We start from the raw sequence: 17,812 nt of genomic DNA on the forward strand, positions 1-17,812 counted from the left end.
GAAAAAACTTCAGCTGCCTACTCTTTGCTCTATACAAAGTGACACTCAAAATATTGATGTAAAATTCAAAACGTTACCTATTTCAAAACTAGATATTAAGGTGAAATACCAGACAGCATTATGTCACATTGGAACTGTCACAAAATTTGCATGACATTGCTGTTGTAACATCTCAGCATCAACCTAAATCAAAAGTCAAGCTGGTCCTAGAATCTAGGCCCAAAATTAACAGCTCAGCCATGTTCAGAGATTGTGGAAATTCAGTACACAAGATTGAGAGGGAAAGAAATCTATTCCAAAAATACTACATTAAAAGCCTCAGAAGTCTCTGTGGAAAGCTAAAAATCAGCCCTGTAGCACCATGCTTTTTCCTGTCCTGGGTTCTGAACAAGCCTGCTAAATATGCTGCTGATGGCTGCAGCCTTCAGTGGCCATGAGAAACTCCCACCTAAGGGTAAACTGAAACAATTTGCCTTCCCCTAGAAAATTCCCTCTGGAAGTCTATTCACTCCTGGCTGTATCTCCAGCTCTTCCACTCCTTTGGCTGTAGGGTGTAACAAGGGCTGTGACAACCTGCATTGGCTGTGACTCCTAGTATTAGGAGGACATTCCAAGGTACTGCAGTAGTCCTTGTTCTTACTCCTACCACACAGAGTAGAGGTAGAGAAACTGAAGCGGTCCTTTCAGCCTATTGACACTTCTCCCAGTTCAATGTGTGAAAAAGGTTTCTGCTCCAGAACAACAAACAAAAAACCTAGAAGCCCAAGGTATCTCAGAAAATGTACCTTTATTTATGCATTGACAAACAGCCTTGTCCTGTCCACCCCCCTCAGCACCAGTTATCTGTAGCAAACTCAGCATATAGTTGTAAGCCTAGACCTACTAGCTGGAAAGATCAACGGTGGCAGGGGATACAGCCAGTGTTGATACTGAAATGTAGTTGTAAGGCAAGAGATTATCCAGGCCACTTAAATCCAGGTTTGCTGGTTTCAGTCACACTCCGTGCTTCCCAAAGGCCCCATGCTTCTCATTTGAAGACTGAAGTAGTAATTTCACACACTGAAAGTGAAGCAATTTTAGGGCAATTGATTTTGTAACAGAATTGCTATCTTTGCATCAGTTAAGTTTCAGATAATTACTTTTCTTCAGCATGAGGCTTAGAAGGTAGTTCTGAAACACCAGGAGAATTCGTGGCATGGCCATTTGTAAGGCTGTTACTGAAACTTGATTCCTTGAGCCAAAGGTAAATCCTTGCTGTAGTTGATTGTACTGGAAGAGAAGCAAGTATTCAGAGACCAGACTTGATCACTCAAATATGTTATGCAGTCCACTTCCTAGCACAAGGCTTCTGATTTCTGACACATACACAGGAGACTTCTGTAAGCAGTTTGCACATACAAAGTTATGAACTGACTTCAGTTTTCAATGTGGGAACTATGTACCAGGAAATACCACACTCCCCATTATCTCTTCCTTGACAGATCAAAGGGAAAGTAAAGTATCATTCTGTATTTAATCTCTCAATAGGAGAATGTCCACACAGAAAATCAGAGGGACTTTTCATGTTCATAAGCCTTGGCATGGAACCAAAGTTAGCAGAGGTAGAGGCTAGGGAAGCCAGCAGACAGCGTGAATGGGCAGCCACTACAGGCTGTCAGGGAAACTTTGGATAACTACCCCACATGTAGCTAAGACATGCATCACTGGCAACAGTGGCCCCCTCACTGTGGTTGCCACTTCATGTATTTCCTAACAAGCTTCACTAACTTAATTCCTAGTTAAGTTTGAAGTCAGGTAAGAAGGGGAAAAAACACCTTTTTTAATTTTTCTTTTTGAGAAACAGTGAAGAGAATAAAGAAAGGTCCTTATCTAGACCCTTCCAACCACCTACTAGGAATACAGATGTAAATTCTTGCATGACGAAAAGACAATTACGCTCATACATGGCTATCTGACTTTTAGTAAAGATAACCTCCTGTAGCCAAGGACTTAATTTTTGAACATTTGTATGTAATTTATTTGGAATTTTAAAAGTCTGTCTTACCAAGTAGATCGTCTCATGTAAAGTTTCCATGAATCACTGCCAGATTCTCTTCCTCCACCAGTGTGCTTTTCACCACCTGTACAAAAAATATTATAAATTAGAACCTAAATATATTTTTTGAGTATGGCAATCTGGACCAACTCCAGGAGGGGAGACTTTTATAAAAAATCATGGAACAGCTGCCCCTTTGCTCTTGTTCAACAGCTGAAATAAATTACCAGAACAGCATCATATACAATTCATGTAGACAGCTCTCTCCTCACACTTGATCTGAAAAATATCTGCCTAGATTTGAAAGCATCATCGTGCTAGCATCAGAGGACCTTGTTTTAAAGATATTTTCTTGTAAGATAAGACATGAGTACAAGAATATGATGGTTCTTGTACTATTTAAATGGTATTTCTTCCTCCCTCCTCCCACTTCCTTCAGCGTATACCAAAAACAGAAATAAAGGCAAAACTGTATTTTAAAGACTTTCTCACAAAAATACTTTATGCTGTAATTTGTATATACACATGCAAACATACACAATAGAAATGCTCAAGACTGTTTTAATTAACATTGTTTTTAACAGTTTTCCACTTAACCAAATCTCTAAACACATTCAGAACATACTCCTGAGTCATATTCCCTTGACAGAGAGGGAAAAAAAAAATACATGGAATATTTAAAAACCAAATATATATTTTTCAAAAGCTGAAAAGCTACCTGTAGTCAATTTCTGTTTTCTGACAAAGCAGTATAATTCAAAATTAACTTCACTGATTTCTTCATATAATTTAAATGGACCTTGAAAAATGAGACAAAGAGGCCTAAATTGCACTAGTTTTATGGTGTAAAACTTTACTGTCTTTCATAGACATTAGGAAAAAAAAAATCCCCCCAGCTTTAAAAATAATGAAGCCTGAGGAATAATACCAAGCCTCTAGACCTGATGCCAGAAGATTTAGTCATTTGAAGGATAAAGAAAAAAAGCATAACATACCAAAAGCACCTCCAATCTCAGCCCCACTGGTTGGGATGTTGACGTTCACAATGCCACAATCAGATCCCTTTGGCCTACAAACAAAGGTAAGATGTAATTACTCCTCAAGATCAGGAAAGGCTCTTTCCCTAAAACAAGGGTTATAAAATGCTCGATAAGCATACTGCACAGGTTTACAAAAGACATGAATTACAGTGATCTTATGCTTCAGGAAGGCAGAAAAATAATTTAAATCATACCCAAGCCAGCGGAAAATCCTTCCCAAATCCTTTGTAAAAAGACTGCTGGAAAGACCTTGTTTTACTTCATTATTCCAGGCAAAAACCTCTTCTTCCTCCTAAAAGCAGCATGTGTCAATGGTTAAATTACAACCACCCATAGAAAAGCAGCTACACTGCTTTTCTGTGAAGCACTGTGAGAAAAGAAGCACTGTGAGAAAAAAACCCCACCTGCTACTGCCATAACGGTAATGTACTGAATACTACTTGACAAATCCACATGGACCAGGTCAAGGTCCAGATATCTCCCCTACTGCACAGAACACATAGCCTGGTTTTGAGCAGGTTGACATGAAAATTAAACATCTAGTCCTGCACAGACTCTCATCTTAACGCCAGTGTTCTTCACAGAAAATGCCGAAGTGTAGCTACTCAGTATGCTATTATAGTAGGTATCCCACAGCGCAGAACAAGTTACGACTTCTTGAAGCAAACATATGAACATAACAGACACATGAAATCTCTCTCCTGACTCTGCTCTTAGCATCCTTGACATCTAACTAACCCTCCCTCCCACCCCCTGCTGCTATTTTACCTTAAATTTCAGCACATACAGTATGGGGGCAAATGTCTCGGTGTGGACAATGGGTGCATTATGAGGAAGGCCAGTCACAATGGTTGGTTCAACATAGTTTCCAGGGTGATTTATAACCTTCAAAATACATAAAAGAAGAAACAATTGAGTAAGTTCAAACCAGAAACCTGCTCAGTACTGCTCTAAGAAGGGAATCCATTGTGGTCTGATTACTATAGTTGTGCCTAGCAGTCAGATGTAGAATGTCAGGTCATCTGAAGTAGACAAATTTTACTCATTTACATATTTAAACACAGAAGCAAAACTTATCTACTAAGGAATTAGTGAAATCTCAAAGCTTAGCAGCTTACAAAAGACGTGTCCTTTCTCCTACTCATAAGCTGATTAGTAAGCTTACTAGAACTTAAAAGGTAGCAGATGCCAATGAAACACAAGAATTCCCAGAACGTTAAGTCCATGAGAATTAAACATCCCACATTAAGAAGATGTGCAAGTGGCTCTCTTGAAGCTCCGATATTTCCTGAAGTTTGATATTGTGAATCAGCACTTTCTTTGTTACACGTTCCATACCCAAAATTTACATTGCTGATTGTATTTTCACCATCACTTGCAGCTAGCAAGTGGTTCAAGGAACAGCCAAAAGCTCTTAGACAATTCTTGGAGGAGAAGGTAGCTTCCAGGTAGATGCATCTTTACCCTAAAGACAGAATAACAATTCAAACTTTCTCAGACTAACATCCTCCAATGGCTGACAGGACAAACTGAGGTACAATCTTGGCCTAAGCTACCATGTCACTGTAGTCTTTCCCTAGAGCACTGAATGTAACAGAATAAAAGCAAGTCACCTTTCCACCATAAACCACAGAGCCACCCTGTTGTTTTGCTTGTTCTACTGCATCAAGGAACATTTTCACTGCTTCTTTGGTATGAAGAGGCCCGTAGAGAGTGTCAGCTAAAACCAAAAAGATTCAAAGACATATATACTTTCAGCAAAACTCTTAAAGTTCGCAAATATTCTTATCTTGACACTTTGTGAGTAATTATTTAATCTGTCCAAGATGACTAGTATTAGCTGGGTTCTTCACCTCCCTTTCAGAGTTTGTGCTTTAAATGAAACCAGCCATCCTTACTCCCTGGTGAACTGCTAAAATTAGGTAGCTTTCATCAACCACTTCTTTGGAATTTAAACAGAAGGCAACAAGCAGGAACTTGTTTCCTAAAATCAGGGGTTGGTAACAGTTACTTACAATCCCATGGATCACCAATGCGGACCTGGGCATAGGCCTTAGCAAGCTTTGCCACCACCTCATCATGGATGCTTTCATGGAGGAACTGAAAAAAATGTGGTGAGAAGGCTGCAAGACAGCTCAGACCATGCAACTTGTCCTGAGGCACTATGCACTTTGAAAAGGAATGAACGAAGCATGGAGATAGCATTGCTTACATTCAGCAAATCCCAAAGTTAAAAACAAACACATAAGCACATAAGCAAGGCCTGGAAATGGCATCCACACCATGAAATGAAGATTTTAAATATTCACCATAAAGGTATGAAAGAAATAAAAGCTTGTTTTACCTTTACCCCATCTCAGATCAATGATATTAATGTGTTCTGAAAACTTTTCAGTTGTTTCAGGACAAATAATTGAGTGATTTTTATTGTTATAATTTGAGGAATCAGGCCTGTCTTATGCACCCAAAGTTAACCCACATCACTCTTGACAAATATTTACACAATCAATCCATCTTTGAAAAGACTACAGGGCAACACAAGCTGACATTGTAACATCTTTAAATTTGCTGAAAATGACTGCTTAAAAACGAATTTTAAAAAGCAAGCAACACATCCTGCCTTGCTTTGCTGAACTCTAAAACCTCCACCAAAATTTATAGCAGCATGAGAAAAGAAGCTCTGTCAATGGAACCAGAGAAACACAGGAAGTATGATACATTTTCTTTTCCTGAGTTTTAGCACTAGATAGAAACATTTAGAAACACAAAGAAAGAAGCTCTTTAGAGCTAGAATTATAGTGGAATGACAAATGAGCATCTCAAGTATGATGGGAAATTATTTTGGACAAAGTAAAAGTGTGTTTCAAAGATAATTTGTAGCTCTCCATCACATTAAGAATTGTAAGGAATTTTCTGAGGTAATTTAAAACAAAGTTTAAATTCAGAGCTACCCAAACCAGGCAACACACACTTACTCACCAGCCGCCTTGCAGTTGTACACCTCTGACCTGCTGTTCCCACAGCAGCAAATAGAGCAGACGGGATGACTAGGTTCAGATCTGCATCATCAAACACTTAAAAAAATTAAAACATCAGCATGTTACTGAAGTAACGTGAAGTAACAGGCAGTTCTCAAAACTGAAGACACTACACAATATTGCCAACTTGCCAACTGGCAAGTCGGTTGAGAAGCATAAGGAATAGTCCACACTAGCATAGCCACCAAGATGTACAGAAACTCCTAAAAATTCCCATTACATTTACAGCTGGAATTAACACACCGCATTGGATATAAATGTAGGTCTAAACTACTGAAGAGTCTTTTGCAACAAAGCTTGAAAAGAACTTCTTTTTAATTGGAGAACCTACAAACAATTTCTTGCTGTTTCTTCACCTTGTTCTTTGCTCACTGAGTAGTCTAGCAGCAAAGCTAGACTGTACAACCCTCAAAGGATCCCCAGAATATCACTCAGCTTAACCAGTCCTTCAAAATTCTCTAAGTATCCAAAATTATCATTAAATCTGGAACAAAGTCCAATGAAACAACATTTGTGACATCATTCAAAGCCAATTGCAGGAAAAGCATGACTGTCATACCAAAAAGGAAACAAATTTCTAAGTATTAGACACAAGTTTATGCTTCCAGCTGTGAAGCAGTACAATAAAAGAGAAAAATATGATTTTCAAAAGAGATTAATATTCTACATAGGCAATTACATTTGTTCAGAATATGAGAAAGGTGAAACTGAGGCTACAACACAATGAGACAACAGCTTATCTTTCTGCCACATCTCTCAGCCTTACAGTAACTATGTTTTTATATGGGAACTAGATCAAACCCTAAGCTACTTAAATCTGTAAAATAAATGCTGTAAAATCTGCTGAAATAAATATTTGCATGCTTTACTTTCAAGTATTGTATCTTAGACTTTATCTACACATACTTATATTCTAAAATGCTAAACATGTGGTGTTCACAAGATAAGAACTGTCCTAAAATCACATTTCTTTAGCATTGTCCACATCCCATTACTGGAGCTTCTCTCATTCCATCCTTCACTTCAATGGTGAAGAGCTTGAACTTTCAGGAAAAAAAAAAAAGAAAGAAAAAGAAAAAAGGTACAACATGCTACACACATTTTTATACTAAGATCCAAATATTATATATGGGACTAAACTTCTACAGTGCATATTACCAATAATGGCATTGTTTCCTCCCAGTTCCAGCAGACTCCGACCTGATAACACACAAAACACACAAAACAGTTTATGTCACACACATGTATTCACAACACCTCATTCAGTGAGGTTACCTCTAACTGGAGCTAAATTTCACTAAATGTATTTTTCTGGATAAACAAAAACTTTTAGGCATCATAGTCAATTAATTACTCTAGCCAAAACAGAAAATCACACCAATTACTACATCTATCCTATATTGTGAAGAAAGATACCTGGAGGGCTGTTAGGCAGAAAGAAGCTCTAAAAAATAGGCAAAAATAGCACTGGAAAGGAAAATATGAAAACAGAAAATGTTGCAGCATAAATAGTATGATGCAGACAAAGAAGGGGAGGAGATGTTACGAAGATCAAAATGCACACATAAAATTTAACTGGGCTTTTTGTTTCTCTGGCATGTTTTACCTAAAATCTGACAGAAAGAATCACCGTCTTCCAGGTGATTTTTTTTTTTAAACACTCCTATAAACTTTAAATGCACAAAACTGAGAAAATCTGTTAATAAGGTTTTCTGTTTAAAACTAAAGAGCTAGAATCCAGCATCTATGCATGGACTCATGACTGTACACTTTGAAATATTTGCAATGAAAACAGCACCTCAAAACTGCTAACTTTTCTCCTGTATGTATAATAAGCAAAAAGTAACAAGGCCTTTCTCTATGAACACACTGCCAAAAGACCATAGGCTCTGGCTGGTAATCCTGAAAATCTCCATTCTCTTGGACATCCCCCCAGCCCACCATGACTTAACTGTTAGGACCATGAGTTTGTGGATACCTTGGAAAAAAACAAGTTGTGATAGAACCAACTGAAAAATACAGTGTACAGCTCTGAGCAGTTGCAATATCCAGTTTCCACCAAGTTAAAAACAAAACAAAACAAAAAAGAAAGGTAACAAGAAGTAAGTGTAACAAGCTGTTAATTTAAAATCCTGTGGCCTAAGAACCCTTGCCTTTCCCAACCATGGAAAGAAATGGAGGAGATCCCACACACTCACCAAATCTCTCCTGAACCATAAGTGCTACTTGCTTGCCCACTTTCGTGCTCCCAGTGAAGGACAACAGGTCCATTCTCTCATCTCTTGCCATTGCTGTCCTGCACAATGGAAGACATATAACCACATTCAACAGAAGGGCAGACAGCTGGAAAAGCTGCTTGTACCTTCCATATCAACCAGCTTCAACTAGAGAGATATTTTAAAGTCAGAGCAACTTCTTTGAAAACATCAGGTAAGTGATTGATCAGATGACAGAGAAGATGCTTCCTCTTTTCTGATTACAGAAAACAGGCAGAAGGCTGTTTCTCTCCCCTTCTCAGACAGTAAAAATATCGACTGTACTAGTTTTGAAATTCAGTCTGAAGTACATAGTGAGATCAGCTCAAATTGCTAGATTCCTAAGAAAATAGGCTTATCTATAACTCTTTTTAATGGTTACCATCTCTTATGTCTTCTTTTAAATGCCCAAAAGATCCATCTGTATATACATTTGTACTGAGAACTCCACACTGTAATAACTAAACAAAACAATTAGATTTCAAAGCATCATTATGCACCTGTGAGCAGGTGCATATTGCCATGGAAAATGACAATATTCTCTTCCTCAGGTGGTCCAAAAGGCCAACAGACAAGAAACTGAAAGCTCTTAAGAACATCATGAATGGAATTTAATACTAGCTGTACTCTTTGGGTGTAAGCATATGCAGAAGTAGAATGTATCAGTCATGTCTCATCATTATATATTTGATGATTTATTTGTTAGCAGCTGACCTTACAACAGCAAGTAGAAATATGTGTTATGTTTACAGTAGGGCCAGAGTTTCAGAACAGTTGATAAAAACAATGACAACAGGTATGTGTAGGTGTTGCAAACTCATGGAGATCACAGTAACCTCACGAGCAGTATGCCAAAGCTTACTCTTTACTCTCCACACATCTTCACAAAACAAAGAAAAGTTACCTACCCAATGTTTGCTCCACCACAAACCAGAGAACAGACTGCTCCAGGCACCTTGTTATCTTCCAAGACTTTGGCAATTATCCTGGAATGAGAGATGTAAGTGTTTCAGAGACTTCTGACAGATGTATGTATACAGGGAATGAATCTTTAAAACTGTCTGACTGTGTACTTCAACAAGCTACAGATTTTTTATAAGCAGCAGTCTTACAGTTAATTATGTGTCGTTCTCTCATTAAGGACTCTGGAGTTACAATCACAGCTGACAAAGAAGTAAGAATCTAAAATATATTAATTCTGTGTCCACACATCTGGCACAGCAAAACATTAGATCAGTGGGTAAAAACCTTGGCCTTAGAGAGATGTTTATGTAACTTCATGGAGCTACATAAAATACTCAAAAGAAGTTTGGGGTCATTGTTCTCAGGAGTTAATATTAAAGCAGACTTACTAATTAGTCATTTCAAAAGGGTCTATTTATCGTTAGCATTTTAAAATAAATGTTTTTTGTAGTACACAACAGGCAAGTATTTAAAATGCTAATATAGTAAGCTTTTCAACCCTAGAAAGGCATGCTAAGGTCTTACTACGTTTGGATAATAAAGATCGTGTGAAGGCATCTTCAGGATATAGGTTTACACCGCCAACCAGAAGAATCTGGCAAGAAAGTGGGCACTGACATTGGGCTGAGATTCCATGAAAAAAGGATAACTCTGAAACATGGGTGTGTGATTGAGGAAAGCTGAGTTTTATGAACAATTCACTTTCCATAAGGAAGCAAACCATGTTGGATAGCCCTACTTAGGCAGAAGCAGAGCCCTGGTCCCAAGAAAAAATGGCCAATGCTATAAGTAACATCCCATATATATATATATATGCGCATACACAAATATCTACATACTGTTACTTCTTAGGTAAGAAAGGGAAAGCAGCTCTTCTAACTGCTAAGCACCAAAGCACCATCTCAAACAGAAGTTGTTTAAAAAACAAAACAGAAAGTGAAAAAACAGAACTCACTTTGTAACAGCAACACTAATAAGGGATGTTGTAGGAGCACCCTTCCTAAAAGGAAAAAAAATACAACACCCCAATTAAACAAATAATTCCATTATCATCTTTCAATTCTTTGAGAATATGAAATAATATAAACATGCAATGTTTATAGTATCTGAAATACAGCACACTTTGGTTAGGGTGGCCTTCAGATGTATGCTATGACAGGAAAGGAGACATTTCTTTCCCCAGCTGAGTGTTCTTCAGAGGTCCCTTATGATTCTGTGATTCAGACGTACTATAGAAATACCCATGGACAAAAGCTATGCCAAACATTAGATCGAAGCAGGTAGACAAAAGCAAAGCATGAGCCAGGAGAGGAAATAAAGTTGCTTATTTAGACTCTTGATTTTAGTTGTATTCATTCTGAATATATTTAACTGCTTGCTACCACTGCTGCAAGACCTCAACCTGAGTTCTTTATTAACAGGCCATTTGTCTAAGCCCTGGACAGGTCTGAATTGCAGTAGCTCATAGAAAAGGTTACAGCAAAATAAAGCTCTCTGACTACAAGTGAACCTAAAAATAAGCAGAGATTAAGCCTATGTAAGAACCACATTTAGACAAACACCAGATATTTGATAACAAATTCATCCCTGAGATAATAGTTTCTTGATCTTAAAATACCATAAGCATGCTGGAGAGCTACACCTTACCAAAGGCATGCATTTCCACAAATCATTGCAATTGCACTGTTCCACCCATAAACTGCTACAGGGAAGTTAAAGGCCGTGATGATTCCTACTAATCCAATGGGATTCCATTGCTCTATAAGGGCATGGCCAGGTCCTGAAAGAAAAGACACAATGTAATGCAATTTGCATCCATGTGAGCAAGGTGTGCAGCATCATTCCTCTGTCCATCAGAGCATCAGCTTGAGGGGAGCTGTACCGCACATGCTCTGCAGCTCACTGGAATGAGGTTAGTTAGATTGTGGCAAAACTTAGTAACATGAAGTTCTACTATTTCAACTAGTTAAAAGAACAGTGATTCTTTGCTACTCAGTAACTGACACCAAGGTCTTTCCCTTCCAAGCACACTGCTGATGGATACTTTTCTCTAGCACCTTAAGCAACAAAGAAATCAAAGAGAATCTAACACTTCGCAGAGTGAAGAGAAAATCTTTTGCCCCTCTTGAAGTACCTAGCCTGTGGTGTATAGCATTAGGTGGTACTACTGCCCACCAGCACATCCATTCCTAGAAAACATGCTCCCTAAATAATGCACACTACAGAAACTTTGCTGCACTACATCACAGATGTATCACAAGCTATGTTTCCTCATTTGTACAAAAACCCCTTAACAGGTAATTAACATACACACACAGATACTTACTTTCTGAAGGTAAAATAGGTCCACCAATCATTCGAGACAAACCAACAGCATAGTCACAAACATCAACATACTCCTGCACTTCCCCAACACCCTCGACAAAAATCTTTCCCATTTCCAAAGAGACCTGAAAAAGCCAAGAGCAAGACAAAATTATTTTAAAATAAAATTCCCTTGCATTCCCCAATACATTTTGTCTCCCATTAATACCAGGTGTATCTTGTACAACAAGTAAGATTTTATACATCTTTTTCCATTAGAAGAGACTCCCCTCTTCCTGAGTTAACCACTGCTTAAAGAAAGAACACAACAGACAACTCAACAGGAGTTACATTCCCATATAAAAGGAGGAAATCAGAAGAGGAAATTAGCAGAGGAACTTAAACATAATCTACTTAAAGGAGTATCCAACAGTAATGAGGCATAGGAAACACTGAATTTCTCTCAAGATATTTGCATATATTAGGGACTGGGGATGGAATAACTTGGAAAAGAGGCATTAGTCTGCTCTAGTAAAAGAAAACAGTAATTTATATTTTTCATAAGCAAAGCATTCATTTTACAACATCTCAAACTGAGCTTGAGTGATTACGCTTTCAGGCACTGATGAAAATGTCCACACTTCTTATTTTACTTACCTCAGATGTTCAGTATCAGTTTTCTGGTAGGGGTTCTTTTGGTTGTTTGGTTTTGGGTTTTTTTTTTTTTTTCAGCTGAAGTAAAACCTAAACTATGTCTTTCTGTTACAAGCACAAATACATAACCAATGAAAATAAACTGGAAAAGACATTTTCCTCCAAAAGTGAGAAAATTCACTAACTCAGGAACTGGCCAGAGTGAGCCACTGACCCTCACTTAATTTTACAATCATGCTCCAATATCTACGTGCAACTCATGTGTCTCCTGCCACTTTTAGACTGATGATTGTACTCTGAAAAAACCTACTATGTGAGGAATAAAATCAGAAGGATTGCCACAAGATTTTAATCCACATGCAAAGGTTAAAATAAAGGTGAATATATTTCTGGATATTTCTATGATATTTGTGGTCATCTCCAAACAGAAAGAGTGGCCCATATCTCTTTGCAGAAAGGAGGAGGATCAGACATATTTACTAAGAAACACAGTGGTGAGCACGTAACTACAGGGGAGATACATCTGGGTACTTGACAAGGACTCTGTGAGGTGAAGATGGAAATTTCCAATAGCATACGAAACAGTGAGTTGCTGCACTGTTCCCTTTTACATATGCTAAAGCCAGAAAAAGTCCTAAAATCTGGATACCTACTGCACAACTTCCACCTTGAAGTTCACACCCTATCCTGCAAGGGGTGAACAGATTTAACATCTATTGGGGAAAACTCCAGAAATGCCCTGGTAACAAGCAACAAGTTTTGTCCAGAAACATGAGGCAAAATTCACCAGGGAATTCACCAGCTCCCCAGGGAAGAAGTTATACCACTTTTGAATACAGAATTATGTTAGCAGTCCAACTCCACCACAGAAACTCTGCTCAGGAGACATCATCACGGTAAACAGCAGAACAAAGTTTTGTAGTTGAACAATATGGGCTTGGCTACACAAGGAGTTATTCACTGACAGCTGCTTCGGAATAGCAGCATACACTAGCAAGCCCGGTAAAAGGAATGTTTCCTGCTTGTATCCTTTTCTCCCCTAGCAACTAGCAAGTGTTTTAAAGGAGCCACCCTTCAGCCTTTATGTCCTACACAGCATTGCAAGAAGATCTCATTAAGACCACCCCATCTTCTGAAGCCTTATACCTCCCTCCCTGCATCAGTTTGCAAAATCCTGCAGAGAGTCAGAGAGAGCGGGAGGTTAAAAGCTCTGTATTAGAGGAAGGTTTTTTAAGGGCACTTCTAACATCAAGTGTCCCATTTTACAGGCAAGTGGGAAAACAGCAGGGCAAGTGTTGTAACACTCTTCACAGACAGAATACAGGCTCAGAATGAATGGCATTTTCTTTTTCCATTTATGTTCTATCATTTTCAGGTTAGCATGCCAGAACTCAATCTTACTTTTTATTTTCCTTTTTTTAAGGGAAATTAATTACATTAATTAAAATGTATTCAGGCAGGCTAAGAGAACTAACAGCACTGTAACAATTAAGGTTAATATTGCAGGGTGGTATGCTAAAAATGGAGAAATCCCATTTGGACATACCTCACACCCCATTCCTGCCCACCCTGCTGCCCACCACCACCCCCACAATGTTAAGTGACTTCTCAGAACACCTTACCAAGCTTCCTAGAACTTTGATTTTTTGTCTGAGGGCATCACCAATCTGTCGCACTATTTCTCCACGCTTAGGTGCAGGAATCTAGTCAAAATAAAACAGAAGAATCCCTCTGAGACTGAACAGCTGTGACTCCTGCTGCACACATATTGCTAGCTTTCTACTCCAGCAGTAAGTAATTACTGATTGCTGTGCTCTTTCCCCAGTCTTTCCAAGAAATGGTAATTCATTCATTCTTATCATGCACACTGCTTTACAAGAAACTGTTTGCGGCCTCAGAGAGACTGATAATACTGCACATATTTATGCCTATTCAAGACTTCAGTTCCACTGAATGCTGGTAGAACTCTTCAGATTGTTACCTCTACTACTTCTGCTCAGCTACACAATCCACAATGCCCCCAAACAATTAGCTGCAACCAAGAAACAATCATTTTTTATAAAAGCATACTTACTGGTTTTGGAGTTTTTGAAGTGTATTTAACATCACATTTTCAAACACTTTTTTTTGGTATGACAATGGCTGATGACACTATTTTGTCAGCAGATGCTGAGACACACAGAAGCCACAGCCATGGAAAAATTAAACAGATATACCAAGTACTAATAGATTTTGTTTTTTTTAAACGAGGTATCAGTATGTTAGATAATAATAGCTAGGATCAATAATAAACTATATGCATGCAAGAGCATTTACAGAGTTAGAAGCTGTAGATAAAGAGCAATTCTCTGGAAAGAATAGAATGAGGAATACATAAACCATACAGGCTTCTCTTTACAGATGAAGTCTTTCAGATAATCTCATTTCAAAAAAATAAAATTCCCCAAATAAAAGGAAATGGCTTTGAGACAAGGCTTTAAAGCATTTGATCGTGTTGATTCCTTGTTATCTGTAGATTGCTTTCAGATTGTTTCCAAATATATTAGGAGCTGGCACACACTCGCCAATGTTACATTCACATACTGTAACAAAAGAACACGTACTAACACATCCTGAGGAAGCTGTTGTGTTCATCTTAAACCTTGTTATCTTTGGGCAAGGCAAACTACTTTGCTGGATAAGATACAGAATGCCCTAATACCTTATGAAATTCAGGTTTCAACTTCTATCAGAGAAACAGTAGGTAGCTATAAAATCAAGCCTGGCATGGGGAACAAGAGAATGGGTGCTGGCTCGCCGTAACATGGACAGCTGCCCTAAGAACTACAGCTTGCTAAAGAAAATAGTTCAGCTATTGTCTGGCACAGCAACTTAACATTGAAGTTTTGGAGTAACACAGTTTTTTTCATGAAGTACCATGAATGCACCAGGACAGCTAGTGAACACAAAAAGCACATTCAAAGCCAGTAATCTTTCTCACTCCACAAGATTATCACAAGTTGCATATGCAAGTATTCTGCCGAGTTCTTGCAGGAGAAAGCAGGTGGCAACATGAAGTTAAACACACCCACAGGGACCTTTGCTTGCTACAAGGTTTCTCAACTTCAGCAGACCTGTTGGCAAGGCTTACAGGCATGAAACTTGGGTAAATTTGTCAGGCTTTTCAAAGCAAACATTTTCCACAAGTCAATGTCCTCATCTTTGTACCTCAATCATAATGTGTGCGAGTTGTCCAGATTTATTTCTTGATGTCCTTATTGCAGATTCTTGCATTAATGCAACATACACAGTATGCATTTTTTTTCACACCTCCACCTGATAGTGGAATTTAATAGCCTTTACCTGCCAGATACCTTACAAGAAGAGAAGTCTCTGCTAACTTACATCAGCCCAGACCTTCCATGCCTCTTTAGCCTTCTTTACTGTTTCTTCATAATCTTCCAAACTAGCCTACATGAAGAAGCATGTCAAAGAAAAAAGTTAGGAAAGCCAAACATCCCAGATGAAGCTTCTGTATCCAACCCAAGACATTTCTAGTGGATAGTACTGAACTATACTGTCACAGGAAGTTTACACATTGCCATTTGGTGTGCTGAATTGCTTCAAGCTACTGTTGAGGAAAAGCGTATGTGCTGCCTAAACACATCCGAAATTTTCCTTCAGATGACAAAGGATGCTCCATAAAGAAGAGTTACAAGGGAAGCATTCATCATATATTCACGTACCTTCTTTTACCACTACTATGAACAATATTAAACAAAGGTTGTGAGGACTGTCCTACTCCACCAGCCTCACTGGACATAAAAGGTTAATTCAATCCTAGTACACAAAGGGAGTAGGTTGGTGCCATAACAGTACTCTTATAGTGAGAACTTCCCTAAATTCATCACGTGGACGGCCACGTTGCTTGCCCCCTCCCCTCCGGCCATCCAGCTCCAGGAGCAGCTGCAATCCACCCCTATTCCGCAACTCCCTCTCGAAATAAATGAATACGGGCAGGAGAGACCCTCGGTCTTCCCAACATGTAAGGGGGAGGGAGTGTTGTCTGAATGGCCAGTTTCTATGCTCTGAGATCCCACAGGCCCCTCACAGCCGACAGCCCTGGCGGCGACGGGCTCCAATGGACCTAATCTCCTCCGGCCCCGGCTGTCACCCACTGGGTGGTCTCATGCCCTTCCCGAAGCCGCTCGAGCAGCGGAGCAGCTCCTAAGTCGGCGATCGAGCAACCCTCGCGCCGGCCAGGGGGGCCAGAGGTCTGCTCTGCTCCAGCAGCTCCCCTGCCCGCCCAGAGCCGCACCTACCTGCCGGACGCTGGCGATAGGCTGGTTGTTCGCGGGGCAGTAGGTCGTCACCACCTACAGTGGGAAGGGGTGGTCAGCAGAGGGAGATGGGTGATCAGCAAAGGGACAGAGGGGGTGGTCAGCAGCGAGAGGGGGGTGGTCGGTAGCGCGACGGAGGGGGATGGTCAGTAGGGGGGCCGCGCTCGCCCGTTTGTCCCAAGGAGCCCCGCCGAGGCCCAGCTACGACGCGGCACCTCTCCGCCCGGGCCCGGCTCCCCCTGCCCCTCTGCACCTGGCCGGCGCCGCCCCAGCGCCCGTTGTACACGCCCGGGTTCTCCTCCTGCAGGCCCAGCTCCCTCAGCCAGGCGTAACGCGGCTGGCTGATCAGCAGGGTCGCCATTGCGGCTGCAGGCGCCCCGGCCCCGGCCCGCAGCGGCAGCAACAGCGCGACAGTTCGCCGCACGCTCAGCATCGCTCCCAGGCCGCCACGGGGCGGCAGAGCAGGACCCGCCGCGGTGGACGCCACGCCGCGCCCCGCCCGCCGCCGCCGCCCATTGGTGGAAGTGCAGGCGCGCTCCCGCCCCGGCCCCCGCCAGCCCGCCCCCTGCCGGCCCCGCCCGGCTCCTCCTCCGCGCCACCCTCCGCCCGGCGGCTGCCTCCCGCGCTGCCAGTCACGGGAGGTTTCAATTGCAGGGGTAGAGGAACACACAGGTCGCAAAACGGGGGGAAACCCCCACATAGCGTGCCTTATTCAGCAAAGCAGGAATTAGAGTGCGCTAAAGTAGGCGTACCTTAAAGTAGGCGTTACCTAAAACGAGTGGTTTTAGCGTCTAAGCTGGCCAGTGTTTGGCAGTGTACGAACCTTTCGTTTCACATTTCCTGTACGCAAGACTGATGTAGGTACGTGCCAGCTCAATAAACACTGCGCTTGAAAACCTGCAAGCGATTTTTATTGCATTTTTTAACTTCCCCTTACAAATTGGGATGACTACTATGATCACAAAATACTATTTGTTTTCAGTATTTTACAATATTGTTTGCAGTATTTTCTGAATGACCAAACCAAACAGACACCACTACTAAGCTTTAAATGCCTTAACACCTACTTAAAGAAGTGAAGAATGCCAGTGGTCTCAAGTATGCCATAATTCATCTTTTGGTTTCCACAGCTGCACACTTTTTGTTTACTGTAAAATGCATTAACTAGAAATAATTTGTTCTTTAAAAAATGGCTGATTGAGTC

The 17,812-nt window shown here is 40.4% G+C and overlaps 1 protein-coding gene across 1 annotated transcript; it reads right to left on the minus strand.

The window, feature by feature from the left end:
• Nucleotides 1-768: 768 nt before the first annotated feature.
• ALDH7A1 (aldehyde dehydrogenase 7 family member A1) lies at nt 769-17,044 on the minus strand. Its single transcript, XM_062017819.1, has 18 exons — nt 16,862-17,044; nt 16,591-16,644; nt 15,674-15,739; nt 13,912-13,992; nt 11,658-11,781; nt 10,979-11,111; nt 10,287-10,331; nt 9,277-9,354; nt 8,312-8,409; nt 7,272-7,313; nt 6,055-6,149; nt 5,091-5,175; nt 4,689-4,795; nt 3,844-3,960; nt 3,270-3,367; nt 3,031-3,104; nt 2,045-2,120; nt 769-1,269 (listed from the first exon to the last, which is right to left on the minus strand). The coding sequence occupies exons 1-18, from the start codon at nt 17,039-17,041 to the stop codon at nt 1,215-1,217; spliced, it is 1,608 nt and encodes a 535-aa protein (XP_061873803.1). The 5' UTR covers nt 17,042-17,044; the 3' UTR covers nt 769-1,214.
• Between the last annotated feature and the right edge of the window lie 768 nt (nt 17,045-17,812).

Source organism: Colius striatus, chromosome Z (genome assembly GCF_028858725.1).
Source record: "Colius striatus isolate bColStr4 chromosome Z, bColStr4.1.hap1, whole genome shotgun sequence".
NCBI lineage: Eukaryota > Metazoa > Chordata > Aves > Coliiformes > Coliidae > Colius > Colius striatus.

What these genes read in the sequence shown, in the direction of transcription:
- ALDH7A1 (XM_062017819.1), bottom strand. Translation starts at nt 17,041, where the DNA reads ATGCTGAGCGTGCGGCGAACTGTCGCGCTGTTGCTGCCGCTGCGGGCC. An exon ending in TCAAAGTTCTAGGAAGCTTG is followed by an intron (nt 11,782 to 13,911) that starts GTAAGGTGTTCT and finishes TGGCTTTTTCAG; the next exon opens with GTCTCTTTGGAAATGGGAAA. An exon ending in ACCTATTTTACCTTCAGAAA is followed by an intron (nt 11,112 to 11,657) that starts GTAAGTATCTGT and finishes CTTTTCTTTCAG; the next exon opens with GACCTGGCCATGCCCTTATA.